At 39.5% G+C, this 24,493-nt stretch overlaps 1 protein-coding gene across 11 annotated transcripts in view; it reads left to right on the forward strand.

The window, feature by feature from the left end:
* The window catches only part of GCNT1 (glucosaminyl (N-acetyl) transferase 1), a 175,982-nt gene that overhangs the window by 32,024 nt on the left and 119,465 nt on the right, over window positions 1-24,493 (forward strand). For 8 of the 11 annotated variants that reach the window (XM_027549507.1, XM_027549506.1, XM_027549511.1 and 5 more), the window contains 2 exons: window positions 15,259-15,394; window positions 16,638-21,152. The exons of 2 other annotated variants lie outside the window; for them this stretch is intronic. In XM_027549507.1, the coding sequence (XP_027405308.1) occupies window positions 16,778-18,064 (1,287 nt within the window). In that variant the 5' untranslated portion in view covers window positions 15,259-15,394; window positions 16,638-16,777 and the 3' untranslated portion in view covers window positions 18,065-21,152. Of the gene's footprint in view, window positions 1-15,258; window positions 15,395-16,637; window positions 21,153-24,493 lie in introns of those variants that run through there. One more of the 11 variants, XM_027549513.1, reaches the window with a different exon arrangement.

A 24,493-nucleotide genomic window follows, 5' to 3' on the forward strand; every position in this document is an offset into this window, starting at 1 on the left:
TTTGAATTCATATTACACTCACAGGCTATAATTTGGAGCATTTAAGTACTGTACTTAAGATTCTTTATCTGGAAAAGACTGAGGTAGAAGGCCCAGTTAACAAGAAGCATCCAAGATACCACCCTACCTTTTTTGGAGTGGAAGGGAGTGGATTTTGCAATATGTAGACTTGTTTTGTTCATTCTTTGAGTCCTTACTGGTTGCATTAGCCTATGCAAGGCCCATGGGGCAGTGTGAGTAGGTGTTGGGGGGGATGGTGGTGTGGTGGTGGAGGGGTGGGAATGAAGGGTGAGGCTAGATTACTGATTACTAGGAGCTGACCAAGCAGGTGCCTGGATCAGTTCAGAGATGGGGATCTGTGGAATTAAGTGACCAGGGATGGTGATAACCCTTGTTTATTGACAAACTGATGCATACTAATTGCCATGTTAGTTGCTTTATAGGTTGTTTTTGTTTTTTGAATCACCACCAACCAAATAGGGGATTATAAGCTTCATTTTTCAGATGAGGAAACTAAGGCTCAGAGAAGTTAGGTAGCTTACTGAAGCCACTCATTAGGACTTGGCATAGTTAGCATTTATTCTCAATTGTGTTTGACTTCACCCCGCTGTTTCCATCTGTGGCTTCCTATAGTGAATGATATTGGATTTCGAAGAAGGGGGCAATCACTGTGGTTCAGAGAAGGGACCGTGTGCAAGAGGTGGAGCTGGATTTTAACATGTTGAAGGAAACTGGGAAGAGAGAGCACTTCTTATTCCTGCTGATGGTTGTTTATTTTTCTGTATGGACTGAGAATATTTGCTCTGACGATTTTGCTTAGCAAGCTGAAAATCCAGACAGGTGGTATGATCTGGAAATTTGGGAATTCTTCTAAAAGCAAGACAGAATCTAGTATTTTAGAATTAGAATTTTTGGAACCCAGCAAGTGTTTAAACCTGAGAGTATTTAAAATTGAGATTTCAAAAAATTCGGGACCTGTGGGGCTTCATGATGATTGGGTGGGACAGAAACCAGAGCCACTGGTAAGATGTTTCTGCTTAAGAATTGTTCTTGCTGGGCGACCTTGCCAGGTGTGTACACTCTGTGTGCTGATTTTTTCATCTTTAAAATTATTTAGTAAGAGTGGGGAAAATGAACCTTAAGATACCTTTGAAATCTAAAATTTTGTTTCTATGAAACTATGCTCTATTCAGTGCTCTCTTCAGTATTATAAACCACCTACTATTCATTTTTTAAAAAAGGAAAGAAAAAAAGTTTATTACTCTTCAGTCTGGAATTTTGAAGTGAACAATGAGACCTTTTATACTTATTTTGGCATGTAGTGGTAAGGAGGTTGAAGATTCCTTCAGAAAACAAACTGTGTGTGTGTGTATGTCTGTGCATAAATAGATGTATCTCTATTTAACTCTGATGAGGTCCACCTCTGTGAACGAACTTAGTGCCTTAGAGGATAGGTTTTTTGCATTTCACATTTAGCTGTTACTTGTACTTGAAGGAAATTGGGCTAATACTCTAGCCTCGAATGCAATAGGAAACACACTGGTCTTTAAGAGACAGCCAGACAGATGATCTTTGTTCTTTATCTCCAAATTTTCATGGCATGAGACTTGAAAAGGTCTGTCTTTGTGTGTTCAAACCACCTGGGGACACTCCTGCCTATACTCCTAACAAATTTCTCTTAATTTAAAAAGCCTCCTCTAAGTAACATTTTTGCCTAAATGTACACACCTACTGCAAAGGTGTCAAGGTACAAGCCAGTGGCATCTTTTTAAAAATCATAACAGAGCTTAAAAAAAATAACCGTCAAGTATAAAACTGTCACTAATGGAGTCGGGGAAAATTTGGTGGCGTTAAGTGTATTCAGAGTGTTGTACACCCATCTGCATTGTCCGTTTCTAGAACTTCTCATCATCCTAAACAGAAACTCTGTACTCACTAAACAATAACTTCTCCTTTCCCCCTCCCACTGCTGTAGTAACCTCTATTTTACTTTCCACATCTATGAATTTAATTACTCTAGGTACTCCTCCTAAGTGGAAGTATATAGTATTGTGTTTTTGTGACTGGCTTATTCACTAAACAAAGATGAATGTAGCATGTGTCAGATTTTGATTCCTTCTGAAGGGTGAAGAATATTCCACTCTCTGTGTGTGTATGTATATAAACATCTATTCATTGTTGTGGTTTACTATAACTGAGAAACAGACCTCGTGTCATACTAGAATTTAAAAGGACATCCCTAGGGTTAAGGAACCTGAGTGGTAAACAGCCAGTATTTCTTACCTTCCTCCTCTTGTTAAAGCTGCTTCTGTTACACATCACTATCTCGTCTTCCTTTCCGGCTTCCTTTGCTTCAGGCTTTCACTCCATCAGCAAAATTTTCTCTCCTTTTTCCTAGTACCTAAATCCTACCCATTTTCAGGACTCAGGTGGGTTGTAATTGAGGAAGCCTCTGTGGATCCTTTCTTTTCCTCTAGGAGGACTTAAAGCTTTCCTCTCTGAAATAGTGCAGACTGGGGTGTATTTCATGGGTCCTGCCAAGCCTGTGTGCAGAAATGGTAGGTTTTAGTTCTTATTTTAGGCCATCAGCTGCCTAGCCTCAGGGGAGAAAATGATGACAGTTGAGAACAATGAATACTATTTCCAGGCATGAATGAAATGCAAGAGTTAGTTATTTAAATGACATTTTGTCCTATAGTAGTATAATGAGTAAATGGAAAAAATTTTCTGTAAAACTTTTCATGTTATTGATATGGGCACGCGTGCTCTGTCGCTCAGTCATGTCCAACACTTTTGTGACCCTATGGGCTGTAGCCTACCAGGCTCCTCTGTCCATGTATTTCCAGGCAAGAATACTGGAGTGGGTTGCCATTTCATACTTCTAATTCAGGCATGGAGAACCTTTTATTTATTTTTCTTCTGTAAATGACCACATGGATGAAACCTTCATCTCATTTAAATTAGGGACAGGTCATTGAGACTTCCATTAATTATATTTACTATGTACTTCACAATTTTATATAATTATTAAATATGTTTTGATGTGAGATTAAACAGTTAATGAAGATGTAAAAAGGCAAAAATGTTTTAAAATTATTTTATTTACCAAGACTTGAGAATATTAATTTATACTAGTTATGTTTAAAAACTCATTGACTATCATTATAGCTCTTATTTTATCACCACCTTTAAGACTAGAAAAATGTAGCCTTTATGTTAATCAAAGTTTATAAATGCACATTGTTTGAAAAAGCAGATATATCCACAAGAGTGTAACATCAAAGCTCTTAGACCTATCAAAGGGCTTAGATTTTACCCTACTTGAAAGCTAGCAGATCTGTCAGTTTTCATGGATGCTTGCAGAAGACCTAAGATTCCTGGGCCAAACACAAGGCATAGTTTAGTACATATAGCAATAACAGAGCAGAGTATTGGCATTTTTCATGTAGGTTCTTAAGTCCTAGTTCCCACAGGGCAGTATGAACATAGCTAGATGATAATCTGCACAGAGAGTGGGTTGCATTACAGGGAAGGAACCCTGAGCTTAGGGAACCTGCATCTTTTATGGTGGGCCATTGAACGTGCTTCCCCTTTGCTCCCAGAGGTATTGCATTTATTATCCCAACAGTAAGCAATGGCACCCCACTCCAGTACTCTTGCCTGGAGAATCCCATGGATGGAGAAGCCTGGTGGGCTGCAGTCCATGGGGTCACGAAGAGTCGGACACGACTGAGCGACTTCCCTTTCACTTTTCACTTTCATGCATTGGAGAAGGAAATGGCAACCCACTCCAGTGTTCTTGCCTGGAGAATCCCAGGGACAGGGGAGCCTGGTGGGCTGCCGTCTATGAGGTCTCACAGAGTCAGACATGACTGAAGTGACTTAGCATCAGCAGCAAGCACACTGGCCCTTTGCTAGTGAGGGAAGCACTGTCTATTTTTCAAGGCTATTCACTGTACAAATAGCCTTAAAAAAAACAGTCCAGAATGAAAAGGCAGTTAGTACCTCACCTGCAAGATGTGCAGAAATATGAGGGACCCGTGGACAGTTGTCTCTTAACAAAAAGTTGTAGTTATGAAAAATAATCCTTTCTCAGTGCCCCCAAAACTTCCTACTCCCTAGAATCCCAGTGTCCAATAAAAATAGGATGTGAGCCACGTGTAATTTTTTCTTTCTTTCTCTCTTTTTAATACATCACTTTTTTTTTTCTTGCCCTCATGGCTTGCAGGATCTTAGTTTCCCAACCAGGGATTGAACCCATGCTCCCTGCAGTGAAAGTGCAGAATCCTAAACACTGGATTGCCAGGGAATTTCCCCAAATAGTTTTGATTTGAGTTTAGTTGAATTCAAGGATGCAGAACTGACAGATACAGAGTCCATAAATGTGGAGTGCCAGCTGCATAATATAAACTTGGGGGGCTAGATTGTGTAGGTTTGAATGTTAGCTATTCCACTTACTAGCTTTGTGACTGATACTGTGATTTATAATCAATGTATATTTGTTTTTCTGGTCCATTTCTGGCACAGAGCTCCTGTAAAACCCTTGCAATGTCCTAAGTGATGAGAGCAACAAAAATTGTCTATTATGTTGTTGAGGTGACCCTTGGATCCCACCTGAAGATGGGGGCTGGTTGCAGGAGGACCAACCAAGTGATTAGAGGGTGGGAACTTTCAGTCCCACCCCCTACATCCCTACCACTCATCTCTGGGGAGGGGAGAGGGTCTGGAGGTTGGGTAATGGCCAGTGATTTAATCAATCACGTTCATGTAATGAGACTTCCATAGAAACCCAGGACAGCTTGGTGCGAGTGTGGAGATTTGCAGAATGGGGCTCTCAGAGCATGGAAGCTCTGCATCTTTTTCCCATTCCATGCCCTGTGCATCTCTTCCATCCGGATGTTCACCTGTATCCTTTATCATATCTTTTTATAATAAACCAGTAATCTACTTAGTAAAATGTTTCTTTGAGTTCTGTGAGATGCTCTAGCAAATTAATTGAACCTGAGGAAGGGATTGTGGAAATTTCTGATTTTATAGTCTGAAGGTCAGACTTGGCGAGACTGAACTCTTAAACCATGAAATTGACACTGTCTCTGGTTAGATATTGTCAGAATTCAGCTGACTTGTAAGACACCTGGTTGGTGTCTAGAGAATTACTTGTTGGTATATTCTCCTCCAGTGGAATTTGGATAAGAACTCCTTTAGTGACCTTGGTAGTTATTGTCTTCTGTTTAGAGTTATCCTGAAGATCTTTTTTTTTTTAAATTTTATTTTATTTTTAAACTTTACATTATTGTATTGGTTTTGCCAAATATCGAAATGAATCCGCCACAGGTATACATGTGTTCCCCATCCTGAAGCCTCCTCCCTCCTCCTTCCCCATACCATCCCTCTGGGTCGTCCCAGTGCACCAGCCCCAAGCATCCAGTATTGTGCATCGAACCTGGACTGGCGACTCATTTCATATATGATATTATACGTATATCCTGAAGATCTTAAGAGTTGTTTAGGTAAATCCTTTAGATGAGCTCCTTGCACATATTAAGCATTCCAAAATAGTGGTACTGTTTTTATAATTACTGATGGGCTTTGTCTTTTGGTGGTGTGCTTCTTGCAGTAGCCTGCTGAGAAAAGTTACATGCAACTGTATGAAAATGCCTTTATTCCCCAGCAGGTTATATAGAATTTTAGGTTGAAATTGTATTGGTTTCTGCCTTATATTAACATGAATCAGCCATAGGTATACATGTCACCTCCCTCTTGAACTTCCCTCCCACATCCCATTCCTTTTCACCCCTCTTGCCTTCATTATCTTCTTTCTCAGTGGAATGCCTGTTATTTGAATGTTGGATCTTCTGTATCAATTTTCTCATTTTCCTATTTTCCATTTATTTATCTTTCTGCTCTGTTGTCTTGGGGCTTTCCTTAACTTTAATTTCTGATTCTTCAATTTAATTTTTAATTTTAGCTATCATACTTTTGATTCTGAGAGCTCATTTTTATTCTCTGTTCCGTTTTCATAGTCTCTTGTTCTGGTTTCATGATTGTAATAGTTTGTCTTATGTCTTTGCTGATAAAAACTCTAGGATTTTTTCATCATTGCAGTTGTCATCTCTTGATCTTAATTTCTCCATGTGACAGAATAGTTAATGGGTAAAAATTCCTCCCATTGCAGTATCCGTGCCCCCTTGCAGTGTGATTTTGCATCCCTTCCCATCCAGAAGTAAACCTTATTTCCTCTGGAATCATGGCAGGCCTGGTGACTTTCTCTAATGGAATATAACAGATGTGATGTTGTGTATATTCTGCTGCTTAGCCCTTATGAGGCTTTGGAGCTGCTGGGCTCTTTTGGTATGCTGCCCTGTGGCTGCCAGATAAGGAATCTCATCCAGCCTATACATGATGAGAGGCACCCCAGCTGACATTGAGTACCGCATGCAGATGTGAACGAGCTGTATGGAACCCTCCAATCTGGACAGTCCTCTATCTGCATGCAACTGCCTAGGTGAGCCCAGGTAACACCAGAAGGATTGCCCGACCAATTCCAAAAGTAGTGAGAAATAATAAGTAGTTTTTATTTTCTGTCACTAAGGATTGTGGTTGATTATATGGAAATAGTTAACCTGATAACCTCCTCTGTTTGTTTCTGATCTCTTTTGTGTCATGAGCTTTTCTTGGATATCAAGTAGTTTTCTGTTCTCTGAGGCTGAATGAGCTATGTATACCGGCCTGCCGGTATTCTGGAAATGAGGACTTTTGACTTAATTCACTTGTTTTCCAGTTGGTACTCCTGCCCTCAGTTGTGCCTTGTGCCCTCCAGGTCAAATATTTTATTTCATGTTTTCCGAAGTTTTCTGGTGGGGTCAGGAAGGGTGTTTACTGGATTATGAAGAATAGAGGGAGGGGTCTGGGAGTCTTAAGAGTCTTTTAAGTAGATTTCCACTCAGTGGAGTTTTATTCCACTTCGTCCTGCTTCCAGAGGAGTTTGTGTTGCCAACTCTGGAGTGTTTGGAGGGGAGGAATCAGTGGCTGGTAGTGGGAGGGGAGGGCTGGGGGAACTGTGCTGTAGACTGAGTTGCTGCTCAGCTTTCTCTGCTGCCTGCTTCAAGGGGTCAGCTTTCTGATATCTCCCAAGTCAGCTGTCACTCAGTCCCTCTTGCAAAATTTTGGTGCCATTTCTTCAATTTTTTGAGGGGTTTAGTCATTTACTGGGGCTTCCCTGGTAGCTCAGATGATAAAGAATCTGCCTTAATTTTGGAGACCTGGGTTCAATGCCTGGGTTGGGAAGATCCCCTAGAATAGGAAATGGCAACCCACTCCAGTATTCTTGCCTGGAGAATTCCATGGACAGAGGAGCCTGGTGGGCTACAGACCATGGGGTCGCAAAGAGTTGGGCACTACTGAGCAACTAACACACATACACAATCATTTATCATCATTTCATCTTTAAACAGTATGTTCTTTAGGTTGTACTCTCTAAGACAGGATAGTCCTTGCAGCAAGTGTAGAGAACTGGAGACAGAACTCTTCTCTGATATTCCAAAGGGAGAAAGGATAGGTGTTTAATTTCTAGCAGAGGAACTAGTTCACTTGAGAGAGAATTTATTCATTCAACAAACATAACTTTGTGATTCTCTGTGCCACCTTCTGTGCCTGATTCTAGGACATGAGGCTCTGAAGAAGGGAGACATGGGCCCTCTTTCCGCTTCCTCACATCATCTGGTTTTAATTCGTGTAGAAAGCACCCTTTCCAAGATGCATAGGAAATGTGGTCCAGTCTTATAGAAGGTCCCCTAGTGCCCTTGTTTCCTTAGCTGGATCCTGAGAAAACTCTAGGATGGATTCTACGAGACAACAGCCTGAACTGTAGAGCTTGGAGATGAGGTCCAGGGACCCAGAGAGCTTCTCCTGGTCAATTTGGAGGGGCAGGCACTGTGGGGTCTCAGGAATTCGTTTTAACATGAACTCTCAAGAGAAGCTAGGGAGCTCACCGCAGTGAGTCACAGACAACAGCCAGATAGCGGAGACCACCCTCCAGGAAGGGCACAGCTGGCAAGAGATAGAGATCAGGTACTCCCAGGTGATTCGAGAGCATGGGGGTGCAGGGGGCAGAAAGAACTGCAGTTGGCAAACCCTCTGCCTTGGGATCTTACCTGCTTCCCTCTCCTTCCTTTGGCCATGCTTCAGGGTTGCATTTAGGCACCCTGGCTTGAGTCCCAATCCTCTGAGATCTTACATGACCTTGGCATCAATCACAGTAGTGGGTATTTTGCTCCTGTCACAGCCTCCAGAGACCACAAGAACAATGGTCCTTGGAGCATCTGCGAAATTGAGCTCCAGAGGAGTATTCAGTGGAGCTCGAGGGTGACAACCTAGACTGAAAGCTTCCTGCTGCAGAAGGATCATGGACCTTCATGCAGAAGGATCAGGTCATGGACCCTGATGTATCCATCCAGCTATGCGTTTATGCAGACACACACATGTGTGGACACACGCATGTGTGTGTACTTCTTTTGTGAAATATTTCCACTACTGAAAAAAATGGTACAATAGGCAACAGGCAGAATTATTCTTATCTATAATAGTTTTATTTGGACTTAAACCAGAATTAACTGTGGTGGAAATTGTTGAAAAAAGAGTTTACCTTTTAAAATTCTGTTCCTTTCTTTCATTATAGTTGACAGTTATGTCTGTCAGCTTTAACCTTCATAAAGGTTAACAAAGCTAACCAATGGAGAGCTCTTTTTATCTTTTTATTTTTTCTCACTTTTTTGAACTTAATATTAAAAAAAAGTATTTGGCTGCACTGGGTCTTAGTTGTGGCACGCAGGAATCTTTGTGGCGGCATGCAGGATCTAGTTCCTGATGAGCAATTGAACCCCGGGGCACCCCACCCCCAGTGTTGAGAGCATGGAGTCATAGCCACTGGACTACCGGGGAAGTCCCTAATTTAATTTTTTTAATTGAAATATAGTTGATGCGTGATATTATATAAGTTATAGTTGTGCAATATAGTGATCCACAATTTTTAAAGGTTATGCTCTATTTAGAGTTATTATAAGATATTGGCTATATGCCCTGTGTTGTACAGTGTATCCTTGTAGCTTACTTTTTACCTAATTGTTTGTACTTCTTAATCCCTTGGGGCTTCCCAAATGGCTCAGTGATAAAAAATCTGTCAAGCAGGAGCTGCAGGAATGTGGGTTCAATCCTTAGGTTGGGAAGATACCATGGAGGAGGAAATGGCAACCCACTCCAGTATTGAGGGGAGAATCCCATGGACAGAGGAACATCGTGGGCTACAGTCCGTGGGATCACAGAGAGTCAGACATGACTGAATGAGCTTGCATGCATCTCTTAATCCTTACTCCTATAATGGCTCTCCCCTCTTCCCACTGCTGCTGCTGCTAAGTCGCTTCAGTCATGTCCGACTCCGTGCGGCCCCATAGACAGCAGCCCACCAGGCCCCCCCGTCCCTGGAAGTCTCCTGGCAAGAACACTGGAGTGGGTTGCCATTTCCTTCTCCAATGCATGAAAGTGAAGTGAAAGTGAAGTCACTCAGTCGTGGCCGACTCTTCAAGACCCCATGGACTGCAGCCTACCAGGCTCATGGGATTTTCCAGGCAAGAGTACTGGAGTGGGGTGCCATTGCCTTTCTCTACCTCTTCCCACTGGTAACCACTTATTTGTTGTCTGTATTTGTGAGTTTCTTTTTTGTTATATTCACTAGTTTGTTGCATTTTTTAGATTCCACATATAAGTGATGTCAGTATTTGTCTGTCTTCAACTTATTTCACTTGGCATGATGGCATCCAAGCCCATCCATGTTGTTGCTGATGGCAGGGTTTCATTCTTTTTTTATGGCTGAGAAATACACACACAAATGCACCCCCACATCTTTATTATCTGTTGATGGACACCATCTCTGACTAGGAGTCACAGGTGTAATTAGAGGCTGAACAAGAAGATTCTGATCATTCTTAAAGGCGTGTATGTATGTATGTGAATTGTCATGTAAATATGATAAATCCTTTTGCTTCCAAGTTCTGAATGTGTTATATTAATGTATAGTGAAACATTTCTTATTCCCTTTTCCCTCCCTCTTCCTGCTTTGCCTTTCTTTTTATTATTAAAAAGAAATTAAGACTATATCCTGAGCCACATTTAGCTCACTTTGTTACACATTTTTTTCATTATCTTCTCTCTTTTTTAGTTTATACATCTGAACCGTGTGTTTGTTTTCTTTTTGGCTGTTCTAGGCCTCCATTGCTGTGAGCGGGCTTTCTCTAGTTGTGGCAAGCAGAGGCTACTGTTGTGGGGTGCGGGCTTCTCATTGCAGTGGCTTCTCTGTTGTGGAGCACAGGCTTCGGTAGTTGCGGCGTGCAGGCTCAGTTGCTCCGAGGCATGTGGAATTTCCCAGACTGGGGATTGAACACCCGTGTCCCCTACATTGGCAGGCGGGTTCTTATTCATTGCACCACAAGAGAAGTCCTTGTTGTCTTATTTATATGGTGATAGTTCTCTAAATTAAACTAATGTGTGATTGAGATGAATATCATCATTTAGAATTGGGTTCATTTTAAAATACAGAGGCATGTGCTAGTGATATCTAGTAGATTTTAATTTTTAAGTGCCACTCTAGCACTTCTTTTTCTTTTACATTGTGAAATCTTGTAATGTTTCTTACTTATTCCAATTATTCCAGTCTAGATTTGATGCTCAGTGAGTTGTGGACTTCTCTTACTTGCATCTCCTTATCTGTTTATCACTGTGTAAACAAGCTTGCACTGGGTGGTACCCTTTCTCTCTACTTTATGTTTTTGATTAGCTCCTTACCATTTTGACATGTTGAAGACAAAGAGCACTTGGGAGAAGAATAAAGTTAGAAGGAGGAGGCCTTTGCTTGGAACAGCAGTGTAATTCTAAACACACAGCTGTGGCCAGTTATGTAATGCTGGGCAAAGTACACAACCCCTGTGTTTCAGCACCCATCTCTCCCATTGCTCTGTGCTCCTAATATTGTTTTATTGAATCTCAAGTGAAAAACAGCATTTACATTATTAAGACTGGTGCTTTTCCGAGCCAACCCATGGACTGCATTGTGATATTTTTTTTCATCATTGTGTGATTCTAATTTCTTTGGGGTCAATAATAATTATCTCCCTAACCCCCTTTGTTTGCTTTGTTTTCAAAATAGTTATTACAGATTCACCCCCAAACTCTGCCAGTTGTTCAAATGGGCTTTCAGTATGCTTATTGCCATCAGTTATTCCATTTCCTTTTCTTTCCATTCAACATCTCTCCCACGGCCGTATGCGGGGTTTGTCTGTTGGCCTGTTACACACACAGCCTAAGGTTCCTTTACTATCATCCCGGTGGTATTTCCTTTCCTTCCTTCTGGTGTTGTGATACAGTTTCTGATTCTTATGTTGTCTTCCTTCTTGGCTTACAATGTAGTTTTGATGGAGCTCATTAAAGTTCATTGCAGCTTTCTGGAAAAGGATGCAGAAGGGTAAGTATTTTGAAGCTTTTCCTCTCTTAATATGTAAAATGTTTTTATTTTACCCTTAATTTACATGATAGTTCATCTAGTTCTAAGAATTCTCATCTAGAATTTAATTTCTTTTGGCACTTTGGAGGCATTGCTCCATTATCATCTGGCTTTTTTGTTTGGCTTTTATGAAATATGAAGACATTCTGCTTCTGAATCTTTTTCATGTGGTTTATCTCCATTCCCCCACCCCAGAAACCTACATGATACTCTTTTTCCCCAGTGTTCTGACATTTAGTGTTTAATAAGTACATCTTGAAAGTGAAAGTCGCTTAGTCATGTCTGACTCTTTGTGACCCCATGGACTATTCAGAATTCTCTAGGTCAGAATACTGGAGTGGATAGCCTATCCCTTCTCCAGTGGATCTTCCCGACCCTGGAATCGAACTGGGGTCTCCTGCATTGCAGGTGGATTCTTTACCAATGAGCTGTCAGGGAAGCCCTGAACTATGAGTTCAGTTCAGTCGCTCAGTCGTGTCTAACTCTTTGAGACCCCATGGATTGCAGCACGCCAGGCTTCCCTGTCCATCACCAACTCCTGGAGCTTACTCAGACTCATGCCCATCGAGTCAGTGATGCCATCCAACTATCTCATCCTCTGTTGTCCCCTTCTTCATCCTCTATCTTTCCCAATATCAGGGTCTTTTCCGGTGAGTCAGTTCTTCGCATCAGGTGGCCAGAGTAATGGAGCTTCAGCTTCAGCATCAGTCCTACCAATGAATATTCAGGGTTGATTTCCTTTAGGATTGACTGGTTTGATCTCCTTGCAGTACTCTTAAGAGTACTTAAGTACTTCTCCAACACCATAGTTTGAAAGCGTCAGTTCCTTGGCTCAACCTTCTTTATGGTCCAACTCTTACATGTTGGACCGTACTGTACATGGCTGCTGGAAAAACCATAGCCTTGACTAGACGGACCTTTGTTGGCAAAGTAATGTCTCTGCTTTTTAATATGCTGTCTAGGTTGGTCATAGCTTTTCTTTAACGAGCAAGTGTCTTTTAATTTCATGGCTGCAGTCACTATCTGCAGTGATTTTAGAGCCCAAGAAAATAGTCTCTCGCTGTTTTCATTGTTTTCCCATCTATTTGCCATGAAGTGATAGGACTGGATGCCATGATCTTAGTTTTTTGAATGTTGTTTTAAGCCAGCTTTTTCACTGTCCTCTTTCACCTTCATCAAGAGGTTCTTTACTTCCTCTTCACGTTCTGCCATAAGGGTGGTGTCATCTGCACATCTGAGGTTATTTGGTATTTCTCTCGGCAATCTTGATTCCAGCTTGTGCTTCATCCAGCCCGGCATTTCTCATGATGTACTCTGCATAGAAGTTAACTAAGCAGGCTGACCATATACAGTCTTGACGTAGTAGTAGTAATGTCAGTTGCTCATTACTGACTGACTCTTTGCAACCCCTTGGACTGTAGCCCACCAGGCTCCTCTCTCCATGGGAATCTCCAGGCAAGAATACTGGGGTAGATTGTCATTCCCTTCTCCAGAGGATCTTCCTAACCCAGGAATCAAACCCAGGTCTCCTGCATTGCAGTCAGATTCTTTACCATCTGAGGTACAGGGAAGTCAAACCAGTTGTTGTTCCATGTCCGGTTCTAACTGTTGCTTCTTGACCTGCATACAGATTTCTTAGGAGGCAGATAGGTGGTCTGGCATTCCCATCTCTTTAAGAATTTTCCATGATTTGTTGTGATCCTCACAGTCAAAGCGTAGTTAATGAAGCAGAAGTAGATATTTTCCTGGAATTCTCTTGCTTTTTCTGTGATCCAGAAGATGTTGGCAATTTGATCTCTAGTTCCTCTGCCTTTTCTAAATCCAGCTTGAACATCTGGAAGTTCTTGGTTCATATATTATTGAAGCCTAACTTGGAGATTTTGAGCATGACCTTGATAGCATGTGAAATAAGTGCAATTGTGCAGTAGTTTGAACATTCTTTGGCATTGCCCTTTTTTGGAACTGGAATGAAAATTGACCTTTTCCAGTTCTGTGGCCATGTTGAGTTCTCCAAATTTGGTGCAGCACTTTAATAGAATCATCTTTTAGGATTTGAAATAGCTCAACTAGAATTCCATCACCCCTGCTAGCTTTGTTTGTAGTGATGCTTTCTAAGGCCCACTGGACTTCGCACTCCAGGATGTCTGGCTCTAGGCAAGTGATCACACCATCATGGTTATTCAGATCATTAAGCTCTCTTTTTGTATAGTTCTTCTGTGTATTCTTGCCACATCTTCTTAACATCTTCTGCTTCTTTTAGGTCCATACCATTTCTGTCCTTTATTGTGCTCATCTTTGCGTGAAATGTTTCCTTGGTATCTCTAATTTTCTTAAAGAGATCTCTAGTCCTTCCCATTCTATTGTTTTCCTTTATTTCTTTGCATTGTTCACTTAGGAAGGTTTTCTTAAGTTTCCTTACTTTGCGATTCTTTGGAACTCTGCCTTCAGATGGGTGTATCTTTCCATTTCTCCTTTGCCTTTCACTTCTCTTCTTTTCTCAGCTATTTGTAAGGTCTCCTCAGACAACTATTTTGCCTTTTTTGCATTTCTTTTTCTTGTGGATAGTTTTGATCACTACCTCCTGTACAGTGTCATGAACCTCTGTCCATAATTCTTCAGGCTTTGAGATCTAATCCCTTTATCTCTTTGTCACTTCCACTGTATAATCATAAGGGATTTGATTTAAGTCATATCTGAATGACCTAGTGGCTTTCTCTACTTTCTTCAATTTAAAGTCTGAATTTTACAATGAGGAGTTCATGATCTGAGCCATAGTTCACTCCTGGTCTTGTTTTTGCTGACCGTTTAGAGCTTCTCCATCTTCAACTACAAAGAATATGATCAGTCTGATTTCAGTATTGACCATCAGGTGATGCCCATGTATAGAGTCTTCTTGTGTTGTTGTAAGAGGGTGTTTGCTATGACCACTGCAATCTCTTGGTAAAATTCTCTTAGCCTTTGTCCTGCTTCATTTTGTACTCCAAGTCCAAACTTCCCTGTTACTCCAGGTATCTCTTGACTTCTTTTGCATTCCAGTCCCCTATGATGAAAAGGACATCATTTTTTGGTGTTAGTTCTAGAAGGTTTTGTAGGTCATCATAGAACTGTTTAGCTTCTTCAGCATTAGTGATTGGGGCATAATAGTTGGGGATGTCTTAATGGTTAAGATGCTTAAGTATTTTAACCGTATCTCTCAATGTTTGCTTTCCATTAAAGATTTGGAGTGGGGTAATAGACAAGACAGTTGAAAGAAGATGAGATAAGCAGCTAATTCAGCTGTAGGATTGTCTTCACTGGGCCAGTGAGCACTGGAAATTCTCACAGCAGGCATAGAGTATGTTGACTTTTCCAATCATATAGGACTATTAAGCTGTTCCTTGGCACACATTTTGGGAAATGCTACCAGAGTTTTCTTTTAAAGTTCAACCTAAATTGCAGGATGTCTTCAAACCTTTAAAATATTTATCCACAAATACAGACTTAAAAAAAAAAAAAACTGGAGAGAAGAAAATTTTAAGAGAGAGACATCAAGTAGTCATCATTTTGAAGAAAAAAGTGAATATGCCAGCCATCATTTTGAAGAAAAAAGTGAATATGTCGAATTAGTAGACCAGTATGCTTTATGAGTGTGTATGTATACTTACGTGGGCGTATGAATCTCTTCAAAAATTTTTCTTTTTGTTTCACATGTGTTTTTTTTTAAAAAGACTCACGGGACATAACACCATTGCTGGATGCCTGGTACATTTAAGAAACCTGACTGCATAAGAAGCGCTCTACATGGGCACAGGATGTTACCTGGAATCAGAACTAAATGATCCTGACTTTTCTTGATTTTAAATGGTAAAGTCTAAGTACTTTTTGTAATATTATTCTGTACTAATGATGGTCAGTTATTTTTATTTGTATTATCAATATTCACAAATTATTTCCTAAATAAGCATTTAAAAATTCTAGTGCTAATTCTGGTGTTAAAAAGTTTGCAAATCTCTATAAATCTGGTTTTGAGAGAGTTGATAGTATTTGACTTTCTTTGTTAGAACCAGTTGCCAAGTAATAAAATTGACTTTTGAAAATGAAACAGCATCTGTATGTTTGTAAACATTTTCCATAATAAAAGTGGGTTAGGCTCCTGGAATTTGAATCCAGACAAAGAGTCTTTCATAAGTTACAATTTGCATAGGAGTGTTGTTTTTCAGTAAGGCTTAATTATTATAACCTGGTATAACCAGTGCAGGAAATACAAAGCTGCTTCTCTATTTTGGGTCGTGTATATTTTCTCTTCCTGTGGTGGCTGGTATGGAACTGAACAAAGTGATGTCAACCCAAAACAGTTCCAAATCTGATCTGGTTTCACCTGAACTTTTCTGTTCCACTTTGAAAATCCAGTTGACCTGCTTTTCCTTCAGAGATTCTTAGCATCCACAGTCATTTCTGAATGTCTCCTTCAGTGGACCCCACTCCTAAGTTGATGAAGAGTAGAATGGATCTGATCTCTTCAAATATTTGGGGCTGCTGATGCCAACTGATGGACACTAATGGATGTGTCTGGAGAAACCCAGATTAGTAACAATTTCAAGGCAAGGGGTGCTAATTACCACTGGCCCAGGATCAAAAACTCACCAACTGAGACTTCCCTGGTGGTTCAATGGTTAAGACTTCGTGCTTCCACTCAGGGGGTGCAGTTCAATCTAAGATCCCGCATGCTGTGCAGTACAACCAAAGAAAACAAAAAGCAACAATAACCCCTCCCTCCCCTGCAAAATAAACACCAAAACTCACCCTATGGAGAATTCACTAATTACAGCCTAGGTCTTCAACTGTATTTTGCACCTCAATATACCTCAGAGGTAAAGTGTTGATTATAGGATATTCTAGCATATCCTTGTACTCAACTTTTTAAAAAAGATAATCTGGCATTAATACTAGAGATTATGGGTTTCCTTTAACACTTTTCTCGGATTGACCCACTTTGTTTTTGTCTTCTGACCTCATAGCAAAGAGGACACTGTTCGAACCTGATGAGAAGATGTCGTAAAAGATTCTATTTATATATGTGTGTGTACCCTTTCTATTTTTCTCTTAGTGCTATCGTCCATTTCAAGATGCCTTTGCACTTTTGATAAATTCAAACTGACAAATCTCCAGACCACGACAGAGAGGAAATCAGTACTGCTTGAAGCCTGAAAGACTACCCTTAATAAAGCCAAGTCCCCAATTGTTGAAATGCTGAGGAAGTTGTGGAGGAGGAAACTTTTTTCTTTTCCCACTAAATACTACTTCTTATTTCTTGCTTTTTCGGTGGTCACATTCACTGTTTTAAGAATTCATCAAAAGACTGAATTTGTAAATTTTGGACATTTGGAGCTGTTTGAAGAGAATCCTAGTAGTAATATTAATTGCACCAAAATTCTACAGGGTGATGTAGATGAAATCCAAAAGGTAAAGCTTGAGAGTCTAACAGTGAAATTTAAAAAGCGCGCTCGATGGACAAACTATGACTACATAAACATGACTGGTGATTGTGCTTCTTTCATTAAGAAGCGCAAATATATTACAGAACCACTTAGTAAAGAAGAGGCGGGATTTCCAATAGCATATTCTATAGTGGTTCATCACAAAATTGAAATGCTTGACAGGCTCCTGAGGGCCATCTATATGCCTCAGAATTTCTATTGTATTCACGTGGATGCAAAATCAGAGAAATCCTTTTTGGCTGCAGCTGTTGGCATCGCATCCTGCTTCAGTAATGTCTTTGTCGCCAGTCAGCTGGAGAGCGTGGTGTATGCGTCCTGGAGCCGGGTTCAGGCTGACCTTAACTGCATGCAGGACCTCTACCAGATGAATGCAGGCTGGAAGTACCTGATAAATCTCTGCGGTATGGATTTTCCTATTAAAACCAACCTGGAAATTGTCAGGAAGCTCAAGCTATTGATGGGCGAGAACAACTTAGAAACAGAGAAAATGCCATCCCATAAGAAAGAAAGGTGGAAAAAGCATTATGAAGTCGTGAATGGAAAGCTGACAAACATGGGGACTGACAAAATACATCCACCTCTTGAAACACCTCTGTTTTCAGGCAGTGCCTATTTTGTGGTCAGTAGGGAATATGTGGAGTACGTGCTCCAGAACCAAAATATACAAAAGTTTATGGAGTGGGCAAAAGACACATACAGCCCAGACGAGTATCTCTGGGCCACTATTCAGAGGATCCCCGAAGTCCCAGGGTCATTGTCCTTAAGCTATAAGTATGACACGTCTGACATGCAAGCGATTGCCAGGTTTGTTAAATGGCAGTACTTTGAAGGAGACGTTTCCAAGGGTGCCCCCTACCCGCCGTGCAGCGGCGTCCACGTTCGCTCTGTGTGCGTTTTCGGAGCTGGTGACTTGAACTGGCTGTTGCACATGCACCACTTGTTTGCCAACAAATTCGACACGGACATTGACCTCTTTGCCATCCAGTGTTTGGACGAGCATCTGAGGCATAAAGCCCTGGAGACGTTAAAACCCTGAATGTTGTAGGCAGTTTTAGAAATATTAATAAGGAGGCAGGAGATCTACCCCCATTTGATTCTTCCGCCTCCAGAATCCAACTGGATTCTTCAAGCCAGAGAAGCTGCATGGTTTCTGCAGAGCAGAGTCAGTTAGAAAGGCTGTATCCTTAAGCCTGGACTTAGAGTTAATGAGAGGCTCGGGCAGGTTGCAAGGCATTGTAGGGGAAGGTAGCTGGAGAAGAGGCTGAAGGCAAGCTAGCCTTTTAAAGAGCTCAGGGACTTTAAACTCAGAATTCTAAGATTTGACTTGTGCCAAAATTACTTGGAGAGCTTTAAATATGAGGGATTTTCCTGATTTGAATAGATTTATAGCAATAACTCAATCGGGATATAATTTATCTTGTAGATTATGTTTGTTGAAAAAGAAATTTGACTGTATTCTAAATGATCTTTTTAAATGATTGACTTTCTGCTGTTACTTTGAGCTATGTTGTGTATCTATATATGCCATCTCAGGGAACTTGAAAAAACGGGCTTGACTGAATGTGAATATTTCTCATTTTTGCTTTTAACAATGTATATGTGTTTTTAAAAGAAAAAGCAGTTTCTAGTTTAGTTGATTCTGTGAATCAGGTTACTTAAGAAGTTAAGGTATCTTGGGTTGTTATAGTGTCTACAGAGTAACACTCAATTTTTTCAAATGTCTCTCTTCTCCTCCAGTCTCCCCACACCCTTCTATCCAGCTGTATATAAACTAGTTTTCATAGTGACCCATATTACAGCCTCAGTTCTCTTATGTTTGGTAGTAATTGGCCTGTAGAACTAAGAAAGGGTGAAGAGTCATATGTAGACAATTTCTAATGAGTGTTAAAAAGCACCAATCTGTACTATCCCCAGAAATTAAGGATATTGCTCTTTGGATCAGCTTGTGTCCATGCTCCAGACTCTTGCATCCAGCTGCCACTCTGTCACCCTTTGAAAGGAACTGGCTTCCCCACTGCTTGTTTCTTCAAGTTACCGGCCCACTGGTTAGTCCTTAGCTTTTGCATTGTAAGTTCCCTTCTCTCTCAGAACCTATGAGGAGGGGAAAGATGTCTGTTGTACCACCTAGTGTGCTTGAAGGCCTGGGAATCCTAAAGGGGAGCATTAGGTTTGAGACAGATTGTCTCAGTGTTGATATTTTTAGCATATAGTTTTTACTCTACTTTTCACCAAAAGATAGATTTGTGGTTGCTATTGCTATCTCATTTCTAAAAGTAAATGAAGATTTTTTAAAAAGCACCAACTTGGACTTTTTCTAAGGTGATAGCATTCAGCCAAAGATCTAATAGGACATAGGAAGTTTTTATCATTACCTGAGATGTCAAAAAAGAATTAAATTCATGAACTTTATTGTTAAAACTTAGCCAACTTAAATAGTATATGGGAAGTTCATAATATCACACAGTGTTCAGGCATTCAGCTGAGAAAACATTTTGTTCCATAGAGTTAGGAAACAGATTTATCTTACGGAGAGATTTGTTATACCAACCCTCCTGAATGAAAGTTTCACACTTTGGGAGACTATCATTTGTAAACATGCAAGTCAGTGGATTGCTATGGTTTGCATGATTTAACATGGCAGCCAGTGTTGGACCAAGAAAAATATACCCACATTGAAAATTCAAGACGTGATGTCAATGAGGCCGTTATATGCATAGCATTCTGTCTCTGTTGACTTCTAAACCATCTTGTTCTTTTAATGCATGTTGCGTGTCTCTCTCATGCTCTCTTTTAGAAGAAAAGTTTTACCTGTAAGTTAGGCCTTTAAAAAAAAAACTCTACAACTCGTGATTTTCAGTGACATACTTCATGTCTCTGTCTTGTGTTTTCTTAACTTCACTCGTGGTGTCTTGACTACTATAGACATTTTCACTTTTTATTTGGAATATTTGCAAAGTTACAGGAAAGCTAAAAGTAATGGTACAGTGAACATTATATAACCTTCACCTGGAGTCACTGGTTGTTAGCCTCGTGCCTATGTGCTTTCAATTGTATGGATTTTTTAATTTAACAAAATTGAAAATTGAAAGTTAAAGTTTATAAATATCTAAAGTTTTTATTCAGAGCATTGCTCTTATTGTAGTGTGACTAAATCTTGTTAATGTTTAAATTGGCAGCTTTGAGGGGTTTTTTCCTCCCCATAGACATAAAAACAATGATTTTAGAATCCATTTCCCCAAGCCCCACACAGAAACTTTGGACCCACCGTCTTTTATGAAACTGTGGTACCTTTTCTTTCTAGAAAGTTTACTTAAATGTGTCTGAATATTACCCTATTGCTAATAGCTTTACAGGGATTATATAGCCATTAGGACTCTTCATTTTATGCTTTTCAACATAACTTAAATGAAATTCATACTAGTGGGACAAAGAACTGGAAGAGTCAAGAAGATGGTTTCAAAAGGAAACCCATACTACATTCAGGAGGAGCAGAAATGTAAGTTCTTTGGCAAATATAAATTACTTAAACTTCTATATGTCAGTTATTAAACACTAATTTCTTTTACTGTCATTTAAGGTCTTTTATAGGGAATTATTAGAAATTGTGTTCCCAAATAAATCCTTAAGTGTACAGAAACTGCAGTTTTTTAAATGGAAGTATTCTAGTTAATGAAGTGCTGATCAAGATTCATGTTAAGAATAAGAGTTAACAAAAATGGTTCTTCCTTGACAGGCGATTACCTAGGCTTTTCTCAGAGCATGGTAACCCACCACTCAGCCTTGAAAATCTACTACTATTGTCTCTAAACATGTGTTGATATTTGTGTCATTCAAGTACAATTTACTTAAATGAAAGAACATACATGGATTTTCCTTTGTAGTCATTTGGTGGAGGAGGAAGGCATGTTTTACTTCATTTCACCAGTAGAGTAAACTGACCTGAACTTTTTTAGTTGGCTTAGAAAAGTAAAAATCATTTCTCATTATGGTAAAAATAAATCAGTAAATGCAAGACTTTCATGACATGTGTGGTTACTGTGGGTTTTACTCTTTTGAATATGAGTGTGACTGAATGCATTTGGAAGTAGTCATATCACCATTAAAATCAGCTATTCAGAAACTAGTGCCTTGTCTCCACAAGTTAGTCTTATTTTGTTAGCTACATAAGTTACTACTTTTTTGTTAGCTACAAGCACCCCAATATTAAATTTAGTAGTTGGATCTGATAGTTTGTAACCAACAAGGGTTTTGTGTGAGTAGTTATTCAAAACATAAAAATTTATTCTTTAGGCAGAAATGTCTGAGAGAGAGGGTATTGTCATGGTAAAAAGTGTAACACAGTTTATGCCAAAAGAGCTAGACAGGGAACTGTAGAAGAATGCAGTTTAATAGCCAGTGTTACTTTCTGGGCGTCACTAGCTTCAGCTTGTATCTGCTGAGAAAGCTTAGGTCTGCTGAGGAACAGTGACCGTAGATACTAACAGGTTGTTACATGCGGTCTGAATGTGGAGAGCACACCAGAGGGAAAAGGGAAGTAACCCCCCTCCCCAAGTATTGAGTGCCAGCTCCAGATGTCTCCTCACCTGATCTGGTAAACCCTTCTGTGTGCTGTTCATGAATGTCCCTCAGTCATGTCTGACTCTTGGTGACCCCAGGAACTGTAGCCCACCAGGCTTCTCTGCCCATGGAATTCTCCAGGCAAGAATACTGGAGTGGGTTGTCATTCCCTTCTCCAGGGGATCTTCCTGACGCCGGAATCGAACTCTGGGTCTTCCTGCATTGTAGGCAGATTCTTTACCGTCTGAGCCACCAGGCTGACTCTGGGTGCTCTTTAGCCCCATTTTATTTTATTTATTTAATTGGAGTGTAATTTCTTTACAGTGGTTGTGTTAGTTTCTGCTGTACAATGAAGTGAATCAGCTATATGTATACATAATTTTTAACCTTGTTTTAGATGAAACAGACTCTACAATGTAGCACAGTTGATTAACCTCAGCTCTTTCTTGAAAGCTTGAGAGCGTTATGTATCCTTTTTAAGTCTGCTTGTCAAGGATTTAATTTTAATATATGCTTAAAGTTCTCAGAGCTTATCATCAGAATATTGATTTACTATTTTTCAGTGTAATAAAAGCCAAACTAGAAATGAGTTATAAGTATTGGGAAAGAAAAGGCTGTTTTCATTAGTGCAGATGATAGTCCAAGTTGAATGCTTGGGAATCTGGACTTGAAATTAATAAGACATTAGCAAATATCGCCACACATGCAAAAACCAGTTTTTCCATATTCAAGCAAAAAAAAAAAAGTTGTTTTAAGATGTTAGGGGAATAGGTTATCTTTGATTATGGCAAGAAGCTCTGTAAAATGTATAGACAAACTTAAGATATGTGTGGGACCTGATGAATAAAATACTTCAGTAGATTAAAAAAATTTTTGCTCCTAGCTGGTAAATATTTTAAATATGACCCTTCTGCCCAGATTAATCCATCCTTCAAATATAAGTGCAGTGTCATATTCTCAAAGGGTTGGTAAAATTGTTCTAAATTTCATCCAGAAGGAAAAAAGTGCAAGAATAGCTAAGAATGCTTTGAAAGGGATTAATGAAGTCAACTAATACTATATATAAAGCCATATTTTAAAGATAAATGTTAAGAGAGTATTATAAGTTATAATTAAACTCTCAGACTGAAAACAGTAATAGCCCAGAAATAGATACTGGTATATATAAAACATTGAATAGCAAGCATCGGAACATGGTGAGGAAGAGGGGACAGGGATAAACTTATTCAATAAATACCTATTTGGAGAACATTAAATTATAACTTTGTAATGTGCACCAAAATCCAGATGGATTAAGGATGAAAATAAATTGGAAGAACTTGTTGGTGACTGTCTTTACATGTAAGGGAATTTTCCAGATAAAAACAATGAGATTCATTAAGGAACAGATAATAGATTTAATTCAAAGTGTGTATTTCCCAAATATGAGAAGGCAAAAAACAGACTCGGAAAATTTGCCAACAAATTTTGAAAGAGGGAAATATGGAAGTTATTTTTGCTAATATTATTTTATTTTATTTTTATTTTTTAATTTTTTTTCTCTTTGCAAATGGTTTTATTTTTATTTTTTTTTTAACTTTACAATATTGTGTTGGTTTTGCCATATATCAACATGAATCCGCCATAGGTATACACGTGTTCCCCATCTTGAACCTTCCTCCCTCCTCCATTTGCTAATATTATTTTAAAAACAGCTTTTTGAGATATAATTCATATACCATACAATTTACCCATTTAAAGTTTCCAGTTTAGTGGGTTTTAGTATAACATCAGTCAATTTTAGAACATTTCCATCACTCCAAAAAGAAACTCTGTACCCTTTAGTTGTTACTCATCATTACCTCCCAACCCCTTATATTAATATATTTTTAAAAAGTATTAAGATGCCCAGAGTAAAATGAACGAGTGTTAGTGCTAAGTCATTTCAGTCATGTTCGACTCTTGGCAACCCCATGGACTGTAGCCCGCCAGTCTCCTCTGTCCATGGATTCGCCAGGCAAGGATACTGGAGTGGGTTGTTATTTCCTTCTCTAGTGGAACTTCCTGACCCAGGGATTGAACCCAGGTCTCCTACATTGCACACAGATTCTTTACCATCTGAGCTACAGGAAGTATTCACAGAGGGTGAAATAAGAATACAAATTGCTAATATGAAAACTCAAATTCAATAAGCTAAAACCAATTCCTGGGCATCAGTTTTGGTTTTATTTATGAGACTGTATTGAGGAATGCATGCACTTACTGCAGGAGCAGTGTTAAAACCTATCATTCAGTGTCTTTAAAAACACTCAAATTCTTTGATCAATAATTCACTTCTTGGAAAATATCCTAGGCTAATAACCAGAGATGTGGAGCCACATTTAAACCCAGTTTTTATCAGCTCTTTATTTATGGTGAAATGTAAAAATACATAAATCTCCAGTGATAGAGGAATAATTATTTTACAAAACATATGTTGGGAATATGAAATATTCTTATAGTATACCTATGCCATGGAAAATTACTGTAGTTTAAGTGAAGTAAACAAACTGAACAGGACCTATAATGTGATCTCAATTATGTTAAAAAAAAATGATGCTGAATGGAAAGGAGCATTCAGAATTTCCCTGAAATATCACATCTTGATATTTTGAGAACTGTTCCTTCCAGCTCTATAAAATTGATGCTTGCCAAATATTTATTTGGAGCATTTTCCACGTATGCTTTGCCTTAGGGAGTCTTAGTGAGACTCCTTACCCCTGGCCTTTACTTGCTGGATTGGGGGAAAGGAGCTCTCATTTCCTGGAGCAATCCTCTTTTACCTACAGAAATGTTTTTAGATTTAAGCTTTGGTGATTTTCAGTGTGTCCTGAGTCCTTATACTCTAGGCAACCCTGTAAGATACTCCATTTGTATATCCTGGGTGGAG

Source organism: Bos indicus x Bos taurus, chromosome 8 (assembly GCF_003369695.1).
Source record: "Bos indicus x Bos taurus breed Angus x Brahman F1 hybrid chromosome 8, Bos_hybrid_MaternalHap_v2.0, whole genome shotgun sequence".
Classification (NCBI taxonomy): Eukaryota; Metazoa; Chordata; class Mammalia; order Artiodactyla; family Bovidae; genus Bos; species Bos indicus x Bos taurus.